Here is a 26,096-nt window from a genome sequence, read left to right on the forward strand (position 1 = left end):
CTTGCATGCCCAGAGGGAGGGGTGTGCGCCTCGTTCTCCTGTTGGGAATTTCCCATGCTGCAGGTTTGCTGCTTGTTGTCAAAATTATGTCCTAGTGACTTGTCTTCTGCGTAGTTATATAATCCCAGCACACTTCTTTATGATCTGTAGACTTTTATGGGGTTGTGACCAGGTCAGTTTTTAAATGTTTAGAAATGTCCTGTTGAACAACTTTGCAGTGGCAGTGAAGCTTGACAGGAGAATTGTATTACTGTTACCCTAGTTTTGGCTTAAGGCTGATGAGAAGTTGAAATTTTTGATGGGTCAGTTTTAGTTGTGTATGCGTATGTGATTTATTTTTTAAAATTTTAACATCTATTTTTCACAGCTTAGATATGTTGACTTTCTGATTATTCTTCTGACTCTTTATCAGTCTCTTTACTGATGTATTTTCCTCTGAAAATCTACATTTTCTTCCGGACTGTTTTTGTCTGATGGTGAAGAATAAAATTTTCACTTACAGTATAATGTTGATCTGAGAAAAAATGTTTACCTTGGCTCTTCACTTGGCTTCTGTGAAAGAAACTTAATAAAATAATATGGCTAATTCCCATTACTAATCCTAACCATGTACAACAGAGGTCTGTACAGTAACATAGCAAAAATAAGTTACTGTATTTTTACTTATTCATTGCCTGTTTTAGACTAAGGAGCAGTGAGAGACATTTATAAATAATGATACCTCAGGGACTTCCCTGGTGGCACAGTGCTTAAGAATCCGCCTGCCTATGCAGGGGACACGGGTTCGAGCCCTGGTCCGGGAGTGTCCCGCATGCTGCAGAGCAGCTAAGCCCGCACGCCAGAGCTGCTGAGCCTGCGCTCAGGAGCCCGTTAACCACAACTACTGAAGCCCGAGCGCCTGGAGCCCGTGCTCCGCAGCAGGAGGGGCCACCGCAGTGAGAAGCCCGCGCACCGCAACGAGGGGTGGCCCCTGCTCGCCACAACTAGAGAGAGCCCGCGTGCAGCAACGGGGACCCAATGCAGCCAAAAATAAATAATTAATTAAAATAATAATAATAATAATAATGATACCTCAGATCACTTTTGTTAAATGTCCTCTAATATTTGGATATTTGGTATCTGGCTTGTGTTATCTTTTATACAATCTTCTTTCTTTGCACTTTAGTTTAACAACTCTGTGACACTCTGTGACACTCTTCTTCTTGTGACACTCAGGTCCATCAGAATTTCCTGTGACTGTGAGAGTAGAGAGTCCTTCCTCCTCAGAAATCGAAGAGGTCGAAGATTCCTCAGAAAGTGTTCAGGAAGAGCCAGAGAAAATCAGTTTGAAACAAGAAGCATTGCAGGTACAAAGTTATCACTTTAAAGCTATAGAGAAGACTATTTTTCAAATGGAAGCCTGATTGCAACACTGCACAGCTTGAGTAAGGGTTCTGTTTTCTCCTCCCATCTGCATTGTATCCCCTTGAATGGTTCCTTAAGCTTAGACCAAGGTGAATGGTGGACATTTGAACTCTAAGAAATAAAAATCAAAACATGTCATTAGTAATGTAGTTTCCTTTCCTTAGAACCTTAGGATATTAGATTTAGGGAGAACCTTAGTGATCATAAGATAAAGAAATTGAGTTCTGAATGAATATAGTCAGCTGATTCAGTGCTCTTGTTTTACAAATGAGAAAATTGACAGTTCTAGTTGAACTCTCTTTTTATAAGAGGAAAATATGGCTTCATTTTAAATAAAAGTAAAGTTGAAAAAAGTTTTGATGTTAATATTCTCCTTTCCTAAAATAAAAAACATCAAGAAGCTACATTATATTCCCTAATAAACCTGACATCTAATGTGATTCCATACTTTTGTTTGTATGGACAGAAAAGAAAAATTGATTTTCATCAGAAAGTTTTGTACCTCAAAAATAATATATTTGTTTTATTTCAACTTTAATGCAGAGCTGAACATTTCTAGTAAATAAGGGAATACCATTTGGGGGAACCTTGTCTTTGTGCTACAAAGTACATGTTTAATTTTTTAAAATTATTTAATATGATTTTCTTTTCGTATGAAACATGAAACTTGACAGGTTTCAGAATTAATTATCCCATTATTGTAGGACTATGGTAATTACTCTTTGATTTTCAAAAGAGAAAGTTAGATTTTTATTTTTTTAATTAAAATTAATGATAATATAGAGAAATTTTAAGAAAACTTAGAAAATTATGAAATGTTACAGTAGGAGAAATCTATAGTTCATGTAGAGTTACCCCCTTTCGTTTTATAAATGAGCACCTACAATTTGTAACATGTAAGTGGTTTATTAGTAAATTGCAGAGTACGACAAGACCCTAGAGCATCTAACCCACATTCCTTGTCATTTTAGATGTGTCGTATTCATTTCCTTCATGAGTAGACCAGGAGATTGTATTTCTAAAAGCAGTGATAGACACTGGGGAAGACCAAGAACTTTAAACACTGGGACCACAGAATAGCAGATTCAGAATGCACTGAGAACCCTTGCAGCTCTTCTCCGTTTTGACAAGACACTACAAGGATGGTATCAAAGTGTTTAAGTACATAAGCCAACAACAGTCAAGAGATTTCAACATAGTTTTGAAAGACGGAAGACAAGTGGAAGGGTGTGAAACTGAAGCAGTAGAACAGAGAAAAAGCATCACCTAGAATATGCACAGGGACCACCTGCAACTGAGGAGGATTCTGACCCCACCTGCAGAAGTAACTTCATGCTTTGATGCGCATGTAAGAGAGAGGGTGGAGTTAGTTAAAAATGTGACTGAAATAGGGGAGCTCATTGAAGGGTTGTGTTTGGAGGAGTGTACTCCCAGCCCCGCCCTCACGCTCCTGAAATGAGATGGTTTCATTTTGAAAACAGTGAAACTGGGGAGAACTAGGGCAGGTAGTATGAGTTTTTACACCCTAGAAAAGAGTGTTTGGGGGGGATCCTATTACAGTCACTCCCCACTTCTTCCTGCATAAGAAGCCAATCAATCGTTGACTTCAGGGAGCTTTCTGCGCTCATTCTTAAATAGGAAATATCTGTCATTTGCCTGATAGTTGAGTAAAGCTTACAACATGAGAGAGGGGGAAAAAGAGTGAAAACATATCCTGGTAGGACCGGGGACAATTTAGGGAACAAAATAATTTAAGAAAAAAACCCTAATTAGTATCCTGAGAGAGGTTTAAAAAGAGCTAGCAACTATAAAATAAGACTAGGGTGTTAATTAAAAAGAGAATGGTCAGAAAGCAAGAGAGGTGTCTTGGAAATGAAAATATGGTTGCTGAAATAAATTCAGTAGGAATTTTTAAAATTTCTCAGTATATAAAAAAGAAAGACACAATGGAAAATGTGATAGCAATATGTTAGAGAGGCTGCATCTGGGAGATCCAACATGTTACTATTAGAAACTCCAGACCCAGAAAAAAAATGGAGGGAAGCTGTCAAAGGGCAACAAAATTCCCCACAGCTGAAAGTAGACATCAGGCCTCAGACTGAAAATAGTTACTCAAGTTTTGAGCAAGATGAACAAGAATAGACTCATACCTAGGCACCCTTCATTGTGAAACTTTAAAATACTGAAAAAATAAATTAAAATAGAATAAAATACTGAGAGGATACATCTATTCCAGAGAGAAAAATACTGGTCACCTAAAAAAAAAAAAGTTAAAATCTGACTTTATCATAGTTGTCATCAGCACCGTGGATGCTGGAAGGCATTAGAAAGATACCTCCAAATTTTTCTGGCACATAGTTTTCACCCTAGGGTTTTGTATCCAGCCAAACTATCAGTCATAAGTGAAGGCTGAATAAGATATTTTGTACACAAAGAAATTTGAAAAATTTACCTCCTGTGCTACACCTTAAGCTATTTATAGAAATAATTCAGCAAAATGAGGCAATAAGCCAAGAAGGAAGGTAATAGGGGATTCAGTGCAGAGAGCAGCTAGTCTAGATTGGAGAGGCTTCTGTTGATTGTGTGATTGAGAGCTTAGAAACACCTTGAGGCATATTGAACTTACTAGGTATTAGGCACTGTTGGAAGGGAGGAGGGAGAGGAAGAGGAGAAGGAAATTGAACTCCAGAGGACAAAAGGCTATACTGACATAAACATGAAGCAGACTAAACTATGGTTGATTTTTAACCTACCATTGGTAAGCAAGAGAAGAATCCACTTCAACTTGACACTATAGATGTTCCCCTTTTCAGTGACACACAGGGGTAATGACCACCTATCTAATTTGTTGTCCACACCAGAACACTTTAATAGTGTAAGGAGGCACTATAATGCTGTAACATCAGGACAACAGGTATAAACTGGAACAGCCCAAGGTGGCTTGGGGTATGTGTTCACCCTGCACAAGGGCAGTGACACTGACACAGTATGGAACGAGGTGTAGTCTATACACAGAGACACAGTACATTTGCAGTGGGCAATATTAATTTAATTGTAATAATGGCAACACTGTCTTGGTTTGCAGCTTTTATTGTCAACTTGCATGTAATAACAAACCTAAACTATACTTAGTATGTATTAACTTGGTATGTACTGAAATGTATTGTGTACTAGTATGTACTTAGTATATATTAGGCTCTAAGTGTTTTTGCATATATTAACTCATTTAATCCTCTGAATAGCCTTATGAGGTTGGTGCTAATATCATTGCCACTTTTGAGAAAAGGAAGCTAAGACAGGGAAGGAACTTGCCCAGGCTGTACGTAATTTAGGGTTGGATCGAGGCTTTGAGATTAGGCTGTCTGCCTGTTCTCTTAAACCTTACGCTGTACTGACTCTCAAATAACAGAAGACTTAACTGCACATAGAACAGAATATAAAGTTCAACTTTGACAACGTATTAGCTAGGTTTGGAAGGTAGACAGGAGGTAGAAAAAAGGGAAGATGGTACGAATGTCCTCATTTTACAAAGCATGACGTTGAACGAGTTTATAGTTGATCAACAGTGTAGGTTTTTAAACTATCAATATAGTTGATCAACAGTGTAGGTTTTTAAACTATCAATATAGTTGATCAACAATGTAGGTTTTTAAGTATATCACTACAAGTCAAAGAGATCATGACCAGTGGAATAATTAATGATCACATAACCTTACTGAGCAGTGTGGACATAGGAAAGAGTGTAAAGGAACTAAACCCTACAGGAAAGAGTGTAAAGGAACTAAACCCTTACTTAGTAAATTAGAAAGTGAACAGATAATGTCTCAAATTTAGTGAGAAAATAGTCATGTAAGAGTATTACTTGGAAATGGAGAAGAATTCAAAATAACAATAGTTGGACTTCCCTTGTGGCACAGTGGTTAAGAATCTGCCTGCCAAGGCAGGGGACATGGGTTTGAGCCCTGGTCCGGGAAGATCCCACATGCCGCAGAGCAACGAAGCCCGTGCGCCACAACTACAGAGTCTGCGCTCTAGAGCCTGCGAGCCACAACTGCTGAGCCCACGTGCCACAACTACTGAAACCCGCATGCCTAGATCCTGTGCTCCATGACAAGAGAAGCCACTGCAATGAAGAGTAGCCCCCGCTGGCTGCAACTACAGAAAGCCTGCATGCAGCAACAAAGACCCAACACAGCCAAAAATAAATAACAATAAAACTAAAAAAATTTTAAAAATAACAATAGTTGACATAAACCTCATAAAAAAGCAAATCCAAACAGCCAGTAAACACAGAAAAGTGTCTGACTTCATTAAGTAATAAGAGAAAAGTGAGTCAAAACCAATGAAACTACCTGCCAATGAGATTGACAAATACATAAATAAAGTCTGGTAGTATCAGGTATTGTAGACCTGGAGTACTATGGGAATCTTCTACCCTGCTTATACTGGAGTATAAATCGACACAACTACTTTGGAAAGCATTTAGCATTCTCCATCAACTGAAGATATATAAATACCCGGCAGCCCTCACCCCCGCTCTGTGTAAATGCACCAGAATAACCGGTACAGCAGGATTCGTGTGCATGATTTGCATTAGCACAAACTGGAAACAAACCAAATGTCCATTAAGAGTCAAAAATTAAATAAATTATGTGTATTCGTACAGTGGGAAAACTATCAAGCAATAAAATTGAATGAAATAGAGCTACAGGCAGCAATGTGGATGAATTTTTTAAACCAATGTTGAGTGAAAGAAATACTATGATCCTTTATATAAAGTTAGATGTTGACAAAACTAACCTCTTTTGTTAGGGATGCATGCAGGTTAAAGGAAATGATTGTCAAGAAATGAGGATGGTGTTTATCTGGGAAGAGGAAAGGAGCTTGTGATGAGAAAAGGATATGGGGGGTTTTTGAGATGCTGACAAGTATTAATACTTTCAGATTTGAGTAGTGGTTATGTAAGTATTCTCTTTTTATTTGTCACATTGACAGTTTTGTCCTGTGCACTTCTCAGTACACATATCATATTTTACAATTAAAAACCTGCGTACAGAATTGGTCGCTTCTTGAGTGCTGGATGTGGGAGTGGGATGAGACTATTTCATTTTAAGCCCTTCACTACTGTTTGCGTTCACATGTTCATTCATTCAGCATTAATTGAACGTATTCTATGTACCAAGCACTCTTCTAATTTTATATATGTTTTAACTCATGTAATCCTTACAAGAGCTCTGTGATATGGGAGCTTATCTCCATTTTACAGATGAGGAAGTTGAGGCCTAGAGTTACAGAACTTGTCCAGGGTTATATAGCTAATGGATAGGGCCAGGCCCATTTGCCTCAGAGAATCTGAATTTTAAAAATATAATCTAAAAGAAATTTAATTACTAATTATAAGCAAAAAGATTGCACATTAAAGAAGATGACAAGTTTTCATCTATCCAGTTAGAGAAAAACACACAGGCTGTCTTTCACACACGTACATCTTGTATTGGCAGGGATTTTCCTTATTAAGCAGTTATTTATTGACTATCCACTTTGTGCTAGGCACAGGTGCTGGGGATAAACACTTAATAAAATACACCCCCTTTCTTCAAATAACTTGCACTTTAAGTGAGGAAGTAAGCCAACAGTTATAGTAGAGGTTATATACCAAGTGATACATTGCTGATGGCAGTATAAAATCTCAGAAATCTTTTGGAAAGAAGTTTGGAGATAGGTACCTCAGAGCCTTAAAAATGTTCATTTGCTTTGATCTCAAACTCATTTTTATGGATTTATTGCAGGAACGTTATTCTCAATATGGAAAAAAGCCTTCATGCATGAAAACGGTTATTTTGTCTTACAATATTGAAAAGTTGGAAAGAATTTAAATGTGTAAAATGGTTAACCAGTAAACCCACTCAGTGGAATATTTTGTAGCCCACAAAAAAAATCAAGGTTATGAATCCCCTGATTATATGAGAAATGATTGGTTTCAATGTTAAATGGAAAAAAGTTGAACATAAAATTTGATATCCAATATGATGGGAGCTTTGTCCCAGAAAAATCACCCTAGCCAGTGTACAGAAGGGAGGAAGGAGAGCAGATGACAGGAAGGAAAATTATTCCAAAGCCTTATCATTAGTCTTACTTAAGTAACAGAATATCAAGCAATTTTACTTTGTAACGTTTTTGGTTCCATATTTCCATGTAAGGGACATGAATTATTAATACTTTGTAGGAGGAGGGTACACTTTTTCACAAAAATTTCACACTGTGTTCTAATTCCCTCCACTAGAGGGAGAAACTATTCCATGTAATTGCACTTTGATGTGCTATTTAGAACCAGTCAGGAATTTTTACTCTACTTTCCTCTGACTGTGGTGAGGGTTTTTTTGTTTGCTTATTTGTTTAGAATTTCTTTGAAATCAGTTTTAGAAGATTGATTAAACAATTATATTGAAAGTAGAGGAATTTTGCAATTTGTTTCCATTTTTCCCCATTGAAAACTTGGCTGGCTTTAGTAATGAAACATTAAAGAATTTGAAGTTCTTAGACTGTCAGTTTTTTAAACGTGTTCTGAATATAAAAATATATGTTCATTGAGCAAATTTTTGAGAACAATGAACAACTTATTGAAGGAAATAAAAGCCACCTCTGCATGTACACACACCTAATCTGCTTTTTTGTCTTAAAAAAGTATCAAAAATATTTTGTCATGTCACTAAATACTCTTCTACATCAGAGAATTTGATTAAGCTTATGCACCATCTCCCAGGAAAAACACACAGATATATTTTGAATGTAGAACTCCTGAAGCCCATTCATTAACTCTGGTTGAGACCTCTTGTCATTCTTTTCTTAGTGGCTTCATAGCGCATTCCTTCAGACGGTGAGCTGTTTTTATTGAAACCAATCCCGATTTGGAGGCTCTTAGCTTTCTTCTAGGGTTTGGTTAAAAACAATCTTGTGACATCATGTCGGTAGATAAATCTTTGCCCACATTTTTGATTTCCTTAGGGTAAACTCCTGATGTAGGATTGTTGTTAGGTACCAAAAGCTACTCTCCAGAAAGTGATACCAGTTCCTCTCCCAATGATGGCATATAATAGAGTTCCTCATTCTTTAAGTGAGTGTTCAAAGCAGTTAAAATGTATAAATATACCTTACTGTTTTCATAAGTATAGGTATTCTGATTGTTTATCACTGCATAAGAAACCACCCCGAAACAGTGGCCTAAAACAATGACAGCCATTTATTTTGTTCACAAACATGGAGGTTGAGTAGAATATTAATTCTTTTACTACACTCTTACTGACTGAAAACAATACCTATTTGACTATCTCACAGTTCTGTAGGTCAGAAGTCCAGGCACAGCGTGACTGGGTTTCCTGCTCAGATACACACGGGAACATGTGGGTTCCCTCCTGAGAGTGTTAAAGCACGTGAAATTTAAGTGTAAGACATTGAGCCCCAAACGTTGGATGTTCACCATAGTTTGTGTGGGTCACAGAGCTGAAATCAAGATGTCAGTCTGGCTGTGTTAGCATTCAGAGGCTCTGGGAAAGAATGCCTCCAAGCTTCTTTGGCTTGTTGGCATAATTCAGATTCTGCAGTTGCAGGACAGAGGTCCTCATTTCCTTGCTGGCTGTCAGTCGGGGGACAGTCTCAGCTCCTAGAGGCCTCTCGCTTGCCTTCCCTGCCACAGCATTTGACTTCTTCAGAGCCAGCAATGGAGAGTCTCCCTCTTGTCCCTTTTGTACTTCAATTCAGGAAGAGTTCAGGTCCTTTTCATGGGGTGCCTGAGTAGGTCACATCCACCTAGAATAATCTCCCTATCTTAAAAAATCAACTGATTTTGAACCTTAATTCCATCTGCAAAATCCCTTCACTACAGCACCTAGATTTAGAGTTTGATTGGATAAGTGGAAGGTTTGTGTACTTCAGTAAGTAGGAATCTTAGGGGCTCTGTTAGAATTCTTCCTATTGCAAGCAGTGTCCCCACTTCAAGGACCGAAGTGTCTTAGTTCCTAAAACTCCTAAGAGAGTTTATCAGTGTTCATTTTATTTTAGTGACCTTGATGAATGGGAAGACTACCACCTCTGTGAACAGGAATGGCACCCAGCTTCCTGAGTCCACAGTGTGGCTCTGCTACTTAGTGGTGTGACCTTGGCTGTGCTACTCTACTTATTCTACTTCTCTGCCTGTTTCCCTCATCTGTAAAATAACATGGAGTTAGTGATCATTCTTTCCTCGTAGGGTTTTTTGTTTTATAATTTTTATTTATTTATTTATTTTTGGCTGCGTTGGGTCTTCGTTGCTGTTCGCGGGCTTTCTCCAGTTGCATCAAGCAGGAGACTACTCTTCGTTGCGGTGCGGTGGCTTCACTTTTTGTGGAGCACAGGCTCTAGGTGTGCAGGCTTCAGTAGTTGTGGCACGCAGGCTCAGTAGTTGTGGCACGTGGGTTCTAGAGCGTAGGCTCAGTAGCCATGGCGCACGGGCTTAGTTGCTCTGCGGCATGTGGGTTCTTCCCGGACTAGGGCTCGAACCCTTGTCCCCTGCACTGGCAGGTGGATTCTTAACCACTGTGCCACCAGGGAAGACCCCTCTTCTGGTTTTGATGATTAGATTATTTAATACCCAGGGAACTCCAGGAACAGTGCTTGACTGTAAATTGCTTTAAAAGTGATTACTTTTTAAAAACATGCTTTTGAATCTGCAATTATGCAATTCAGGTATGTTAAGCATGTTCATTAATAGGACTTCCTACTATAAAGAGACCCACAAATATAGGATTTTTCTTTCTTGGTCTGAACTTTTTATTTCTGACTTACTATGTTATATGCATATGCCTTTTATGGTGGGCTGCCACAAATTTATGTTGGAAAGAGTGTAATTTAAATAAATCTTTACTATGCTAATTTGATAGATTTTGATAATTCATTTCACTAGCATGGTATGATATTACCAGTAGCAGACTAAAATCTGAGTTCACTTCTGGCCGTGCCCCTAAATCCTGATGAGACCAATAGCTGGAAAGGCTTTTGGATATTATACTATGAATTAGTTATAATATTTACTCTGTTTGTTTAGGAAAAACTGGAGGAGTGCCTAAAGCAGTTAAAGGAGAAAAGAGTAATAAGACTGAAGGCTGATAAACGAGTCAGTGAGGTAAACAAGTTTCTTCTTATACTTTTGAGAGTGTTTTCATTTTATTTTGATTTGATTTTAAGCCATATACACATAATTTGTAAACTTTAAAAGTGTAATATGTTGCAAATTGGTTGTATCATATGGACTTTTGCATTTACTGGTACTTAGTGATCATATGATCCATATTCCAGAAAGCATGTTTTTAAAAATGTGAAAATCTGGTTTTGTGTGTGTGTGTGTGTGCTTTTATACGACATTAGCTTATTTTCTGTTCATGATTTTTTGATTCAAGAAAGCACTTTTTGTGCATATACTGTATATACAGTAACATAAAAGACATGATGAGACTCTCCTGACAATGAATTAGGAAAGTGAATCATTTAGATAAATTTAAGAAATTGGAAAACTTCTAAGAATGCAATGAAAGATAAAAATATATACTATGAGAATTACATTAGGTAATGTGCCTGAAAGCAGGGCATAATCTAAAAAGTTATATCTAAATATAATTTATCACAGGGTGAGTGTAGGGAGGAATTTTTGAAAGTGCATCCACTGGATTGGCGGACACTCATTCAATAAATGTTGAGCACCTGCTTATATAAGGCAAAAGGGGCATCATGAACATAACAGCCTTTCTGAGAAATACTAGAGTTGAGCTTATAGGGGGGTTTAAGTGCATAGATGATGAGCGGAAGGGGAAGAGTGCATGGGAGTGAGTATTTTCAAGAAGCCAAAGAAAATATTGGTGATCATACATTTAATAAATTGGGTTGGGTATGATTTAGGACTTTTAAATGTAAGCATTAGATATTTTGCTCACTAAAGTTAATTCTTAACATTCAGCAGAGTTGTAATATGTTTTGTTCAAATCAGAGTCTATATTTCATTGTCTAATTTAAGGGAAACTTAAAGCAGGTAATTTTCTAATGAGGAATGAGGCTCCTTTATGAATTGAACCAGTTGGAAATGTGATCTTTTGTGAAAGATCATTAATAAAACTGATAACTTTGGTTTATTTATATATCACCTGAGTGTTATAAAGGAAGCTTTGTTGGGTGCCTGGGGGTTTTGGTTATTATGTGATATGGTCTCTGTCTTTACTGGTGGAGAGTTAGGTTAATTACAAATTAATTACATTTTGAGTGTTTTAGTTTTGTTCCTTGAAACTACGCAAGACTACTTTTGATGACAATGAGAAAAAATCATGTCAGACATTTTCAATCTTCTTTTATAGCTGGAACATGAAAATGCCCAGTTAAGAAATATAAATTTCTCTTTGTCTGAAGCCCTTCATGCCCACTCATTGACAAGCATGATCCTGGATGATGAAGGTGTTCTGGGCAGCACTGAGAATTCTTTTCAGAAGTTCCATGCTTCCTTGGATCTCCTTAAAGGTGCCAGGTTAGTTCATTTCTCTTCATGGCGTTCTTCTCTTTGCGACTATAACGGTAGTTTGCTGAGGAATTGGAGCAATTTTCATCACTTCCGTGGCCATATTTAGTGTAATTATAGGTAATATAGTTGACTTTTTCAAATGAGGAATTAAATTTTTTAAGAAATGCAAATAGGGGAGCCTGCTTTGGTAGAGTGGGGAGCGCATTATAAAAGAGTAACCTGTAGACAGAGTACTTAGTAGGTATAGTTTTTTGTAAAGACTAAATTGAAGGCAGTTTTCATTGAAAATATTCGGGAATGCATATGAATTTTCTTATCTTTCACTTATTTTGCTTGTTTGATAAGTTTGAATTAAAGTTATTTTTGCCTTAGACATAAAAATTATTAATCTGCAGGGAAGATATAGGTCAGTGGTTCTCAACCAGGAGCAATTTTGCTGAAAGAGGGAAGTGGAGATTGATAGTTGATGGAGTGGTGTTTTGTCAGTGAATGAATTGGTGTTGGTGTTGGGAAGGAAGGAACAAACACATTCTTGGAAACTGGAGGAAAGGTGGTAAAGAAGTGTGGGAATGGAGGTGTGACAGGCAGTGGACGAGGTGCGTGGGTACTTGTTGAAGCTGCTAGTGAGACAGTGGGATGTCTCCTAGAGGATGAATCTGGAAAGGGCTCAGAATTTGGGGGAGAGAGAGGCTTGTAGTCTGGAGTAGGATGTTGGCTTTTAAGATTTTAGAAGTATTTCATGATTGTAGGTCTGGGGAAATCTAAACTGCTCTTATGTGATTATAATAACCTTATCTTTTCTCCTTTCCTCCTCTGGTCCAGGCTTGGTCAGCTGGCCACAATGGCTGGTATAGATCAGTCATATTTTCATTTACTAGGTCATCCCCAGATGAATTCTACTGTTAGTAGTCCACCTGAGGAAGAAAAGAAGGCACTTGAAGAAAAAAAATCAGAATCAAAGCAGGGTGCCCCAGGACAAATGCAAAATATCCAAGTAAGTGGACAGAACAGCACTTAATGATCCTAAGAGTGATCAGCAAAAAGGAAATGACCAAGTCAGAGAGAAAACAATAATGATCAGTCTCTAATAGTTCACATGCTCGGGAGCTAGAAGACTCTGGAGTCCTTTCCAAATCTGAGATTAGTAAATGTGTGCCTATTTCGTGATACTGTATTGTCATAAATAAGAAAACTGGAAGTTCTTTAGAAAATTTATGAGTTAAAGCAAACTATCCTTAATGAAGAAAGAAAACATTAGAGAAAATATTCCAGATTTTATATTGTATAAATGTCTATTCTATTCATATTTTATCTAGGTTTCTATTTGTATGCAGTCAGCTTACAGTGAAGGAACACTAATGAAGTTACACATACTGATATAATTTTTAAAATAAGTAATCTTAACATAGCTAATAGGTAACATATTATAGTGAATCACCTCGTTATGGAAAAGGGAGGGGAAAACCTGTCAGCTTTTCCTCTAGCCTTACTTGGAGCCCCCATCAACCAATCTCAGACTGGTCTTGGGAACTGACAGCTTGAGAACACAGTCTGGTCACAAACTATATACTATTTACATGTGCCTGGAGGATAGAAAAGAAATTAATTTTCTTACAGAATAGGGTTTTATTTTTAGTGAGGGAAAGGAAATGGGTAATAACTATCCCAATCACCAAAGTCTGAAAAGGTAGCAGACATAGCCTTGGATATAGCTAGGTTAAGCTGAGAATCACTTGGCAAGATATAATTAGAAAAAAACTGGCTCTGAAATCTTCTGAATAATCAATTGACTGTGTTAATAATAAGATTACAGAGTAACATTGAAGTTTTGAACTCTACTTTTTAATGGTTGGCTTTGTTCATCACTGAATTTTTGTCTTGTCTTTTGTTTTTCCCTCCAGTTTCAGAAAATTACAGGTGATGCTGGGATTCCTTTGCCTCTCGACTCCTTCCATGTCCCAGTCTCTACTCAGGAGGCCTTAGAAACTTCCAAAGACAACCTGGGGGTCCCAGTCACAGAGCAGTGGCAGGAGTCTTTTGAAGATTTCATTGCTAGAACATGTTCTCCCTTCAGCAGATGTCATTTCTGGAACTGGAAGTCAAAGAAAAGAAGAGGAATTATCTAGAAATAGCAGGTCTTCTTCAGAGAAAATGAGCAAAGCAGGTGAATATACCAAAAAATACTCTGCTAAGAAACAACCTGGGGAGGACATGCATCCCTGCTCTGACTCACCTGTAAAGCAGAAAAGCAAAGGAATTGGGCAAAATAATTCTTTGGTTAATAAACCAATTAAAAGTGAGTCTTCGAAAAAACACATTTCTGTTAAAGAGAGTAGAATAGTGACTGTTTCATCAAAGACAACTAAAAGTAAACTCAGTCTACTAGAACATTCTGAAAGTGATACTCTTGGATCTGATTGTGAATTTTAAGAAAGCATCCATACTGTATCACACCTAACATAGGTCTAAATCTTTTAAAATTATGTTTTTGCCTTCAAATTTTAATAAATTACTTATGTTTTTATTATAGCATATGGTGTTTTAAAATACTTGACTGGAAGCCATTAGAGAAAGATTTATCTATACTTTTTTATTATAATGAAAGCTTTGGTGTATTTTTCCTTGTGACACTTTGCACCATTCATTCAGCTGGTGTTTACTGAGGTCTTCATATGTACAGTACTTTTCTGGGTGCTATTGCTTTCAGCAGTGAACAAAATAAAGCCTTTACTCTCCTGGAACTAGCACTCTGTGGTGGGAGAAAACATAAACAACAAAGCAGGGTAAGGGGTAAAAAGAGATAGGAATAATAAATGGAATAGTTTTACCATTTGGTTAAATGTCAAACTATTATAAATCACATGGCCAGAAGCCATTGACGTATTTTAATTCACAATAACCAGAGAGCCTTAAACATTTACCAAGGCACTTAACCGTGTTTATGGACTACAGCAACGCTATGAGGTTGGGAACTATTACCATCCCAATTTTATAGATGAGGAGTCTGAGGAGACATTATGTGAGTTGCCAAGAATTTCACAGCTGGGACTTCCCTGTGGCGCAGTGGTTGAGAATCTGCCAGCCAATGCAGGGGACACGGGTTCGAGCCCTGGTCTGGGAAGATCCCACATGCCACGGAGCGACTAGGCCCGTGTGCCACGATTACTGAGCCTGAGCATCTGGAGCCTGTGCTCCGCAACAAGAGAGGCCGCAATAGTGAGAGGCCCGCGCACCTCAATAGTGAGAGGCCCGCGCACCACGATGAAGAGTGGCCCCCACTTGCCACAACTAGAGAAAGCCCTCGCACAGAAACGAAGACCCAACACAGCCATAAATAAATAAATAAATTTAAAAAAAAAAAAAAAAAAAAAAGAATTTCACAGCTATAAGTAAGTGGTAAGCTGCGATTTGACCCAAACACATGCTTTTTTTTTTTTTTAATGTATGGACTTTATTATGTTTCATTTGTTTCTGATCTATGTGATTTTTTTCTTTAAAGATTTTTTTTTGATGTCAACCATTTTTAAAGTGTTTATTGCATTTGTTACAGTATTGCTTCTGTTTTTTATTTTGGTTTTTTGGCCGCAAGGCATGTGGGATCTTAGCTCCCCAACCAGGGATCGAACCCTCACCCCCTCCACTGGAAGGCGAAGTCTTAACCACTGGACCACCAGGGAAGTCCTCCTTATGTGATGATTTTTATGGCAATTTTTTAAAATTTTTATTTTTTATTGACGTGTAGTTGAATTACAGTGTTGTGTTAATTACTGCTGTACAGGAAAGTGACTCAGTTATACATTTATATACATTCTTTTTCATATTCTTTTCCATTACGGTTTATCACAGGATATAGAATATAGTTCCCTGTGCTCTACAGTAGGACCTTTTAGGTTTTTTAAAATACATCCACTTTTTTTTTAATGTATTTATTTATTTTTTTATTTTTGGCTGCATTGGGCCTTCATTGCTGCACGCGGGCTTTCTCTAGTTGCGGTGCGCAGGCTTCTCATTGTGGTGGCTTCTCGTGTTGCAGAGCACGGGCTCTAGGTGCATGGACTTCAGTAGTTGTGGCATCGGGCTTAGTTGCTCTCTGGCATGTGGGATCTTCCCGGACCAGGGCTCGAACCCATGTCCCCTGCATTGGCAGGCGTATTCTTAACCACTGCGTCACCAGGGAAGTCCCATGTAGGACCTTTTTGTTTATCCATCCTGTATATACACCAGTTTGCATCTGTTAATCCCAAACTCCCAGTCCAACCCTCTCCCACCCCCTCCCCCTTGGCAACCACCAGTCTATTCTCTATGTCCTTGGTTATGTTTCTGTTTCACAGATAGGCAGAACCCAGGCTCTTAATTACTTTGTTATCCTGTTTCCTTGTTAAGAGACGAAGGGTTTAAGGAAGGCACCGAGAGAGAAGCCAGTGAGCACTAGAGGTGCAAAAGAGTGGGGCTATCAGAAAGCACACCTGTCTCCTTCCCCCATCGTGAGACGAATTTTTAAACAGCAGAGTATGTAAGAGTATGTGACGACACATCTCTGGATTAAATTATGTCTCCCTGGTAAAACATGTACAGATAAGTCTTTTAGTTCATTCAGACTGAAAGGTGAGATCAGAGAACAGTTGGAGTGTCAGATTTCTTCTAGAAGTTCCTGCCTGATTGTTACTAAGAGGGCTACTACAGTACTAGTTAGTTCGTTAGTCATGGATTGGGTGTTAGAGGAGAGAAACAATGAGCAAGATGTAGCGTTGGCCCTTTAGCAGTGGAGTGAGAGGGGAAGACACACAGCAGATGTCTCATCCTGCGCGTGACATGCTGTGATGGCCATATTCAGGGTGTTTAGTCAGTGTTTGTGGAAGAAGAAGGGGAGCTGTGAGACAAAGAAAAATCATCGAAAGTGGCAGTCCCTAAGCTAAGTCTTAAAGGACTCATGAAAAACTGGTGAGTCAGCTGGTGAAGGGCAAGGACACTCAAGGCAGAGAGGACAGCGGAAGTCCAGAGCCGTGAGTGTGCGAGGGGTGTGTTACGGAGCCACAGGCACAGGCTCTGGAGCATCAGTGCAGTGTCACCAGGCAGTGGCAAGCACCCCTAAAGGAGGCAGCGAGGAGGAGGAGAGCGGATCTTAGCCATCCATGTGCATGGAGCTGGTTTCCTCAAAAAATAGCTAAGAATGGAAAGGACAAGTTCAGGTGGCATTTTAGACCACTGACGTCAGTATGGATGAGGAATTTGAAGAAGCCTCGAGACAATTATTTCCCACTCTTCTGAGAAGCAGTGTTTTTTATTTTCGAGTGGGACTTTCACGCTGCCACCTCCTCTCCTGTCCCTACTGAAAGGTTTATAGGCCGGCAGAAGGCAGAACCTGGCTTAAGTAAAGTTAATCAGGTTTCTTTACTGTACAGCTTCTCCGGGCTGCTGTAGGCTAATGTTCATTCTGGATCGTCACAGCAGGCGTATGGTACGCAGCCATCCTCAAAGCTATTTGACTCTAGAGTCCTTTTTTAATAGAAGTGTCTAACAACTGGTTCCACCAAACAGCAATTTGGTAACTTCTAGACCAGGTAATAGCAAGAAGAAAGGGGTCTGAAATAAGGTATAAATGAAGGGAGGAAATAAGTTCTAATTGTATTTAGGAAATTACAAGCAAGACTTGATCTTGGGAAGTAAGGAAGAAGTAGGAGGCGGAGGCTGAACCCCCATCTGTGTGACTAAGGTTGGGTGGTGGTATCATTGAGTTTGGAAATAGGGGATAAAGAACTGAATTGGGGAAAAGACTTTAGTTCTGGACATGTTGAATTTTAAAGCACCTGTACAATTCAGGAGACAAACTGGTAGATAACTGGACATGCACGTGAAGACATGGAAAGATAAAAATTTGAATGTCATCAGCACATATCAGCAGTCATTAAAATCATGAAAATGTATGAGATTTCAGAGAATTATGAGTACTGACAACGTTTAAGTAATAAGCAGAGAAAGAATTCTGGGAAGGAGAGAGGTGATAGAGTTTCAAGAAGGAGGAAGTAGATGACAGCGTCATCCTTCAGAGAATGTAAGTGTCCATTGGATTTGGGCAGTTAGGTCCCCAGTGACCTTAGAGCAGTTCAGTGAAGTGGTGGACAAGAAAGCCAGATTGCAATAAATTGAGAGTGTAGGGCTGCCTGTGGGGGTCAGGCGGGGCTAGTGAAGACAGTGGGAATAGGCTACTCTGAAGGAGTTTGGATGAAAAGAGAAAATAATTAGCAAAAAAGAATTTTTTAGAATGAAAAGGACTTATAGTTTATATGCTGAAATGAAGGAACCGATTAAGGAGATCCTGAAGATGTAGATAATAATTTAGAGAATTAGGGAAACATGGACATATGAATAAGAAAAAAACCTTGCAAGTATATAAAGATCACTTGTATCCTTCGAGTTGGATGGATACTGGTAAGTTTGGGAGGAAATAAAGGTAAAAAGAGATAGAAGTTAAATGAGTTTATACTGATAGCCTCAGTTTTCTTTGACACAGATTTTTCAGAGACACATATATACACATACATAATTACAGTTTTAAAATTCTTTCATAGTTACATGTTTTATTAATCATGCCTGAGAAAACTCATTGTTTTTCATTTTGTACAGCATTATCTTGTAAGGACTAGATACAGTGACAACTTCCAAGCTTTTTGCATATCAGAGCTGAAACTGAAAGTATCTCCATAATTGAATTTTCACTTCTTATTTGTAATAAGTTTATCCTTAGGAGGATACTTTCATAGTGTTTGATCACAGATGAGTTTGGGCATTGCTATCACTCAATAATGTTAAGCATCTGTCAGGTTCTCTCCTATACTATATATTAATTTTTTCTCTGTTAAGCAAATATTTATTGGTGGCCTGTGGGAATAAGATACACCTAGGTCCTCTTTCCTTGGTATATTCACAAAAGCCTCTGAAACTAAATTTCCAAGTTAGGCCATACTAAGGCCTGGCATAATAAGTTTTCATCATTAACAGTTTTTTTGTGTTTGTGGGGTTTTTTTGTTTTTATTTTTTTGAAGCAAGGATAAGACACTGTCTTAACTCAGTAGTTGTCCATTGATGAATAAGTCAAAGAAGACATTGATGAAGCATGGTATTTTGAATATCCTTTCCACAGAATAGGTAATGGGCCGTCCTGAAACTCTGGTGAGATGCTAATCATTTTCAGATTTTGGAGTGGCAGAGAAAACCCTATTACACATTGAATTATCACTAGAAACATGAATTCAGCCAAATAAAAACGGTGCCTCTGCCTACTGAGGTTGTCAATTTCCATCTTAACAAAAGTGAATATTTCTCCTTTAGATTAAAATCAAGAAAATCTCTTCTGTCCAGGATGCAATAATGGGGTACAAGAAAGAGGAAAACTGAAGGTATTCCCTCTTTACACCTGAACATTGAATTCATTCTGATATCAAATATTTGTTATGATTCTGCTATGACCAGGTGCTTTTTTGTGTTTAGAGGTCAAGTTACTGTTCATTCTTGGTAAGCAAGAAAAATCCATGTTTTAGGACTCTGAATAGTAACTTTATATATTTTATATATATATTATATATAATATATATTCCACCTATTCAACAAAATTGTAATTTTCATCATCTCTTACGAATGATCAACTGCATTTACTCTTTGGAAAGGGCTTATAGGGAATTAAAGTCTCCATATACTTTTTATATAAGACCATGGAAACCAAATTCTCAACTGGGAGCAAACTTAGGTTTTGCTATGACGGTTTATGCCTGCCTCGCCTTAGAGTGGTAGGCCAGGAACTCAAGGTCTAGTTTCTTTCCTCTAAGTTACTTTCATTGATGCCACCCTGAAAAAATTTGGAGGGAGTATTTTTTGAAATAGCTTTATCTCAGGAACCCTTTAAAAATGCTTCAGGGTATGGGGAACATAATTGTCAAAATGTTCAAGCAACTTTTGTTGATTTAAGTGTAATTGATCAGGAGCAATACAGGAAAGAGCTGGGTACAAAAGACAAAAGGCCCGAGGCTATTTCATGTATAGGTTTTGGCTTATCGTACAAAACAGAGAAAGTCTCATACACTCACACAGCCAAGGTCCCCTACTGTTCTCTCCTTTTAGTAGAAATAAAAGAGAGCTAGTTTCTCAATAGCAGCATTCTATCCTTAAGTGGGTACACAGTGATACTCTAATGAGCTCTGGAGCAGAGAATAATTCTGTGGCAGCTCTGACCTCCAGTCACTGGGTTCTCTGTAACTTAGTCTTTCATGGCCAAGGACTATAATCATTATTTCGATTTATATTTAGCATCTCAAAATTGAAAGGAGTCCATGGACAACAAAACAGTAAGTGATTTCGTTTAGTGTTTTAGTATGGATAAAATAATAAACTATAAAAATACAAATCATCAGTAAAGTTTTTTCTTTCCGGAGAACTATATTCAGAAATTAATGTAAGCATCTAAGGTATGCATGTGTGTTTTTTCACCCATGATCATGTTTGTGTGTGTGTGTGTGTGTGTGTGTGTGTGTGTGCATTCCACTGCTACAGGAGACATGCAAAATAATATAAAATTTGCTACTATATGAAGTACTGGTTTCTCCCAAGAACTGTGTGCTCGCAGGGTTCGTTCAGGAAGGTGAGTGCCCTACCACCACATCGCAGTCATATCTCATCACCTTCGGCAGGAATAATTTACACTTTAACCTTACATGCAGGTGTATTAAATTAGTATTACTCATCAGAACTTGCTTATTAATAAAACAAGCTGAATTAGCCACTGGAGAATCATATTTGGAAATTCAGTGACAATTCTACATTTTTAATAAAGCCTCAGAAATATTGCAGAGCAGGTGGTACAGAAAACTGTGGTCAAATTCGACATTCATTAATAATTGAAGTGTGGAACGTGACAGGTGAAAATTGATATTGATTTCTTTCCTCTAATATTTGGAAGAGTTCTAAAAGGTAAATAAAATGAGATAAGACATTCTCACTGATTTCTTTGATCACCTCCTCCCCACATATCACTCCTTCGCCTACCATGTTTTGAACAATTCAATGCCCATAGTCTTTCCAGTTCAGTGCATTATAAAACACACTCAAGCTGGGTTTCAATCATATTAGACTGAAAGCTGAACTTTTTATGAAGGATTATTTAAAACAAAATGCATCTTGAGCCCAAGCGCCTTTGAAACCAAACAATCCTGGGAGTTCAGTAAGGAAATGTCAACACTGTGGAGAACTTTTGGATTCAGAAAATTCAGTAATCCTATTTGATGTGTGTTAACCGTATCAATATTAACAACCTTCTGCTTGATTTCAGCACTGATTTGAGAGCTGAGTTACTACTGGTCTTGTATTTTAACTAGTTGTGAAAGCACTGAGAGAGTTGTTCTTGGGTTGAACTTGACCTGCCTCTGGGAATGCTCTCTGTTCTATCCATCTTGAAAAGCTTTATTCAAGTGCATTTCTCTGCCTTCCTTCTTCTCATCTGCACCCCTTGGGAAAACGAAAAATGCTCAAATATAGATGTTAACACTGCAGATGCTCTGTTTGGCAATGGTGTCTTTCAGCTTCCCAATAAAAAATTAAATTGCTGACCACCCATTTGACTGAAAAGTGACTCATTTTACTGACAGATATCTGGATTGAGATGCCAAAAGAAATAGGTCATTTCAAATTTCCTTTTTAATTTGAGTCATAGCTTTGTGTTGCAACACTACTTGTTCAAAAGTTAGATCATGAAGGTTCCTTCCTATGACCTCCAAATAATTAATCAAAATGTTCTTCAAGGGCTTCCCTGGTGGCGCAGTGGTTGAGAATCTGCCTGCCAATGCAGGGGACACGGGTTCGAGCCCTGGTCTGGGAAGATCCCACATGCCGCAGAGCAACTAGGCCTGTGAGCCACAATTACTGAGCCTGCGCGTCTGGAGCCTGTGCTCCGCAACAAGAGAAGCCACGATAATGAGAGGCCCGCGCACCGCGATGAAGAGTGGCCCCCACTTGCCGCAAGTAGAGAAAGCCCTTGCACAGAAACGAAGACCCAACACAGCCATAAATAAATAAATAAACCCAAAAGTTAAAAAAAAAAAAAAAGTTCTTCAAAAGGCTATATAAAAAGCAAGCAGAATATTCCTAATTATTAATCTTTCTCTTGAGTCATATAGTTCTCGTAATTTCAAGGAAGAGAAACTCTAATGTAAAGTGTTACAATAGCCAAGCATACCAGCACTGTTATCTAACCATTCAGGAATTTTCTCTGCCAAGTCACTCTGAACCTTAGACTACATTCTACTACTTAGGATGTCTTTTTAATTAATTTTTAAGGTTCTCCTCTTTTGAGTTAAAAAATGGTCACAATTTTATAAGTAAAATTAAAGAAAAAACACAAAATAGACCATCTGAGATATTTCCATTAGGCATTATATATATATAAATATATATATATATATACATAATTTATATATATATACATATATAAATGCACTGGGATAAATCTCCATCTTCTGTGTCAGTCAGACATAGGTTCATTTTCTTAGAAATAGGGAACTCCTTTCACAAGGGAAGTGAGGAAATTGGCTGGACCATCCTTCTTGAATAATAATTCCATGAAGCTGCCATTTAAGGTTGTCTGGATCTTGGTTCCTTCTAGCAATCTACTACTCCAACAGTGTGTAGTTCATCAAATTCAGGTCTTTCTGAAGCCAGGCTAGAAATACAAAGTGAGGTGGACGACTGAGGTAACTGACCAAAAAGGAGGAGGAAGAGAGCAAAACAATTTCCCAATTTCATTTTTTCTCATATTCTCTGTGCTTTACAAGGGAAAAAAATATTTGGGTCTGAGTTCCTTTCATTCTTAGCCATTATTGGTTCAAAGTCTGAGAAAAAAAAAAAAAGGTAAAAATGAAAATATGGAGTCCAGAATTCCGTTAGCTCTCTTGCATGCAATAACACAACTTAAAAGGCCTTCCAAAATGAAGGGATAAACTTTTAAAAATATAGCCCAATCTTTTCAATCTAAACAAGTAAACACTAAAAATATATTTTAGAAATCCAGCAAACACACTAACCACAGTCAAAGCAAAGGAAGGCTTTTGGCTTACTAAATGACAGTGGCTGTCTACAAGACAGAGAAAGAGAATACTCCAAAATTCTATCTGACCTGGCAGAGCTCAGCACAGCTACTACTCTTCTTTCCTAAAATCAAGGCATAAAGAAATTGAATAAAACTTGCCAAAATGTCACCCGCTGCCTCCAAAAGCAGATTAAAGAAGGGCGTGTCCAGAAATCAGGATGAAGAAAACTACTTAGAGAAGCCGCTTCTCCTATCAGTGGACCACCAGGGTAATAAAATGATAATAAGCCTTTTTGTCATCTTCTTTTTATAATTTATACATTTAAATTTCAGTTAACATTTTAAAAATATCCAATCAGAATGACAGGCATTTCCAGAAGTATCAGTTTTTTTAATCCTCACCCTATTACAAATGTGAAAACTGAGGCTCAGTATAGCTGTCAAGGAATTTTCCTAAATCATTGAAGCTGTAAATTTGGGATGTAAGTCTAAATCAGTTTCTCATTTTATCTTGGCTAACTTCTTAAAATTCTTTTTAGGGACATGGGGAGGGGGAAGGGTAAGCTGGGACGAAGTGAGAGAGTGGCATGGACATATATACACTACCAAATGTAAAATAGATAGCTAGTGGGAAGCAGCCGCATAGCACAGGGAGATCAGCTCGGTGCTTTGTGACCACCTAGAGGGGTGGGATGGGGAGGGTGGGAGGGAGGGAGATGCAAGAGGGAAGAGATATGGGAACATATTGTATATGTATAATTGATTAACTTTGTTATAAAGCAGAAGCTAACACACCATTGTAAGGCAATTATACTTCAATAAAGATGTTTAAAAAAAAAAAAAGATGTTAAATATATATATAAGAAAGCTATACTATAAAATAGATACAGTGATAATATATCTGAGAGGTGGAATTATGGCTGCTTTTTAATCTATTTTTGGATTATTTGATTACTTGATTTCTCTATAAAGAATATGAATCCCTTGTGTAATAAAAGTTACTCAAAACCAAAAAACAAACAAACAAAAAAACAATTCTGTTTAGGAAGAGAGGATAGAATGAAGGTTTGAGCATAGAAATCATCTAGAAATCACTGAAGATACTGAGCCTGTAGTGCAGTTTCATTTGTAGTGGGTTTGGCTTACATTCTTATATTTAGTTTTATTTCTATACAACTATCAAAGAAGGAGAAAGAAGTTGGGTAATATTTGCATTTGCAACTAATCAAAGCAGAATTGCTTTTAGCTTTAACAAAAAGATCGTTTTGTGATCTCAGATTAACATCTTTATTCTTAAATGGAGCATAAATAACATTTATTGGCTAAAATTATTTGTAATAAACAAGACTGTTTACTGTTTACCACCTAGCAGATGACTATTTGTAAGTCTCACTGAGTATGCTAAAAGCTTATACTGAGCTCTCATTTTACCAGAGTGAATTTAAATTAACTTCAGCAGCCAGAATTAATGAAACCAGGTAAGTGATGCAAAGATATTCCACAGGGTATTCTGTTTTAATTAGAGATAGAAAATGTGAGTCATTAGAGGTTTTTAAAAATGTTGCATTCTATTACTTTCTCATATTTTAAATCTAGGAATATAGATGAAAACTAAAACATGTTAGCCACCTTAGTTCAGTTTTTAATGTATATCAGCTCTGAATTTATATTGAGTGAATAGTAAAGAGTCTGAATGAAGAACATAATCTGGAGGCATTCAGGTACAAGTCATAAATTTTATTAGAAGTTGAGTATCTGTTAATTAGCAGACAGCTATATAACTTAACTATAAAGCCACTACAATTCAAACATTGTAGCATTACTACATGAATGAACACATATACAAATTAAACAGAAAAGAATATCCACATATAGTTCTAAGTATGTCTGGGAAGTTTGATTGTGATAAAGTCAAGTTATAATCTTAAAAATTGATGCCTAGAAAACTACACACCCATTGAAAACTAAAGTCTGTACCTCACACTACATACCAAAATAAATTACACCAGTTGCACATGTAAGAAGCTTGCAAGTTGCCACTTTACCCTAACAAGATGCGTCTTTTACAAATGTTTTCTCCCACTCTGTGGCTTTTCTTTTCATTATCTTGATAGTGATTTTCACAGAGCAGAAATTTTCTATTTTAATGAAGTCTAGCTTATCAATTCTTTCTTTCATGGATTGTTCCTTTGGTGTTACATTTTAAAAGTCATTGCCATACCCAAGGTCATCTAGGTTTTCTCCTATGTTATCTTCTGGGAGTTTTACAGTTTTGTGTTTTACATTTAGGTCTGTGATTCATTTTGAGTTAGTTTTTATGAAGGATATAAAGTCTGTGTCTAGATTTTTTTTTTTTCTTACTATGGACATCCAGTTGTTTCAGCACTATTTGATGAAAAGACTATCTTTGCTCCATTGTATTGCCTTTGTTCTTTTGCCAAAGATCAGTTGACTGTATTTATGTGGGTCTATTTTGGGGCTCTTTATTCTGTTCCATTGATCTATTTGTTCTTTCACCAATACCACCCTGTCTTGATTACTGCACCTTCATAATAAGTCTGCAAGCTGGGTAGTGTCATTCCTTCAACTCTGTCCTTCTTCAATGAGGTGACAGCTATTCTGGGTCTCTTGCCTCTTCATATGGACTTTAGAATCAGTTTGCCAATATCCATAAAATAACTTGCTGGGATTTTGATTGGGATAGCACTGAATTTCTGTAGATTAAGTCGGAAAGAACTGACATTTTGATAATACCGAGTTTTCCTATTCATGAACATGCAATATCTCTCCACTTATTTAGTTATTCTTTGACTTCATTCATCATGGTTTTGTAGTTTGCCTCCTATAGAGGTTGTACTTATTTTATTAGATTTATACTGAAGTATTACATTTTTGGCAATGCTAATGTAAATAGTGTGGGGTTTTTCTTAACCTATTCCACCTGTTCATTATTGGTATATAGGAAAGCAATTGCCTTTTGTATATTAACCTTGGATCCTGCAACCTTGCTATAATCACTTATTAGTTACAGGAGTTTTGGGTCAACTCTTTAAGACTTTCTACATAAATGATCATGTCATCTGT

The 26,096-nt window shown here is 37.5% G+C and overlaps 1 protein-coding gene and 1 pseudogene across 1 annotated transcript in view; one reads left to right on the top strand and one right to left on the bottom strand.

Annotated features, from left to right (window-relative positions):
- The window catches only part of LOC132370451 (centrosomal protein of 78 kDa-like), a 97,385-nt gene extending 82,981 nt beyond the window's left edge, over window positions 1–14,404 (top strand). Inside the window, 6 exon segments of the mRNA XM_059930479.1 lie at window positions 1,216–1,346; window positions 10,484–10,561; window positions 11,781–11,947; window positions 12,764–12,930; window positions 13,892–14,007; window positions 14,009–14,404. Coding sequence (XP_059786462.1) covers window positions 1,216–1,346; window positions 10,484–10,561; window positions 11,781–11,947; window positions 12,764–12,930; window positions 13,892–14,007; window positions 14,009–14,404 — 1,055 coding nt within the window.
- The window catches only part of LOC132369766 (centrosomal protein of 78 kDa-like), a 32,386-nt pseudogene continuing 20,051 nt past the window's right edge, over window positions 13,762–26,096 (bottom strand).

Source organism: Balaenoptera ricei, chromosome 8 (assembly GCF_028023285.1).
Source record: "Balaenoptera ricei isolate mBalRic1 chromosome 8, mBalRic1.hap2, whole genome shotgun sequence".
In the NCBI taxonomy this organism is placed as follows: Eukaryota; Metazoa; Chordata; class Mammalia; order Artiodactyla; family Balaenopteridae; genus Balaenoptera; species Balaenoptera ricei.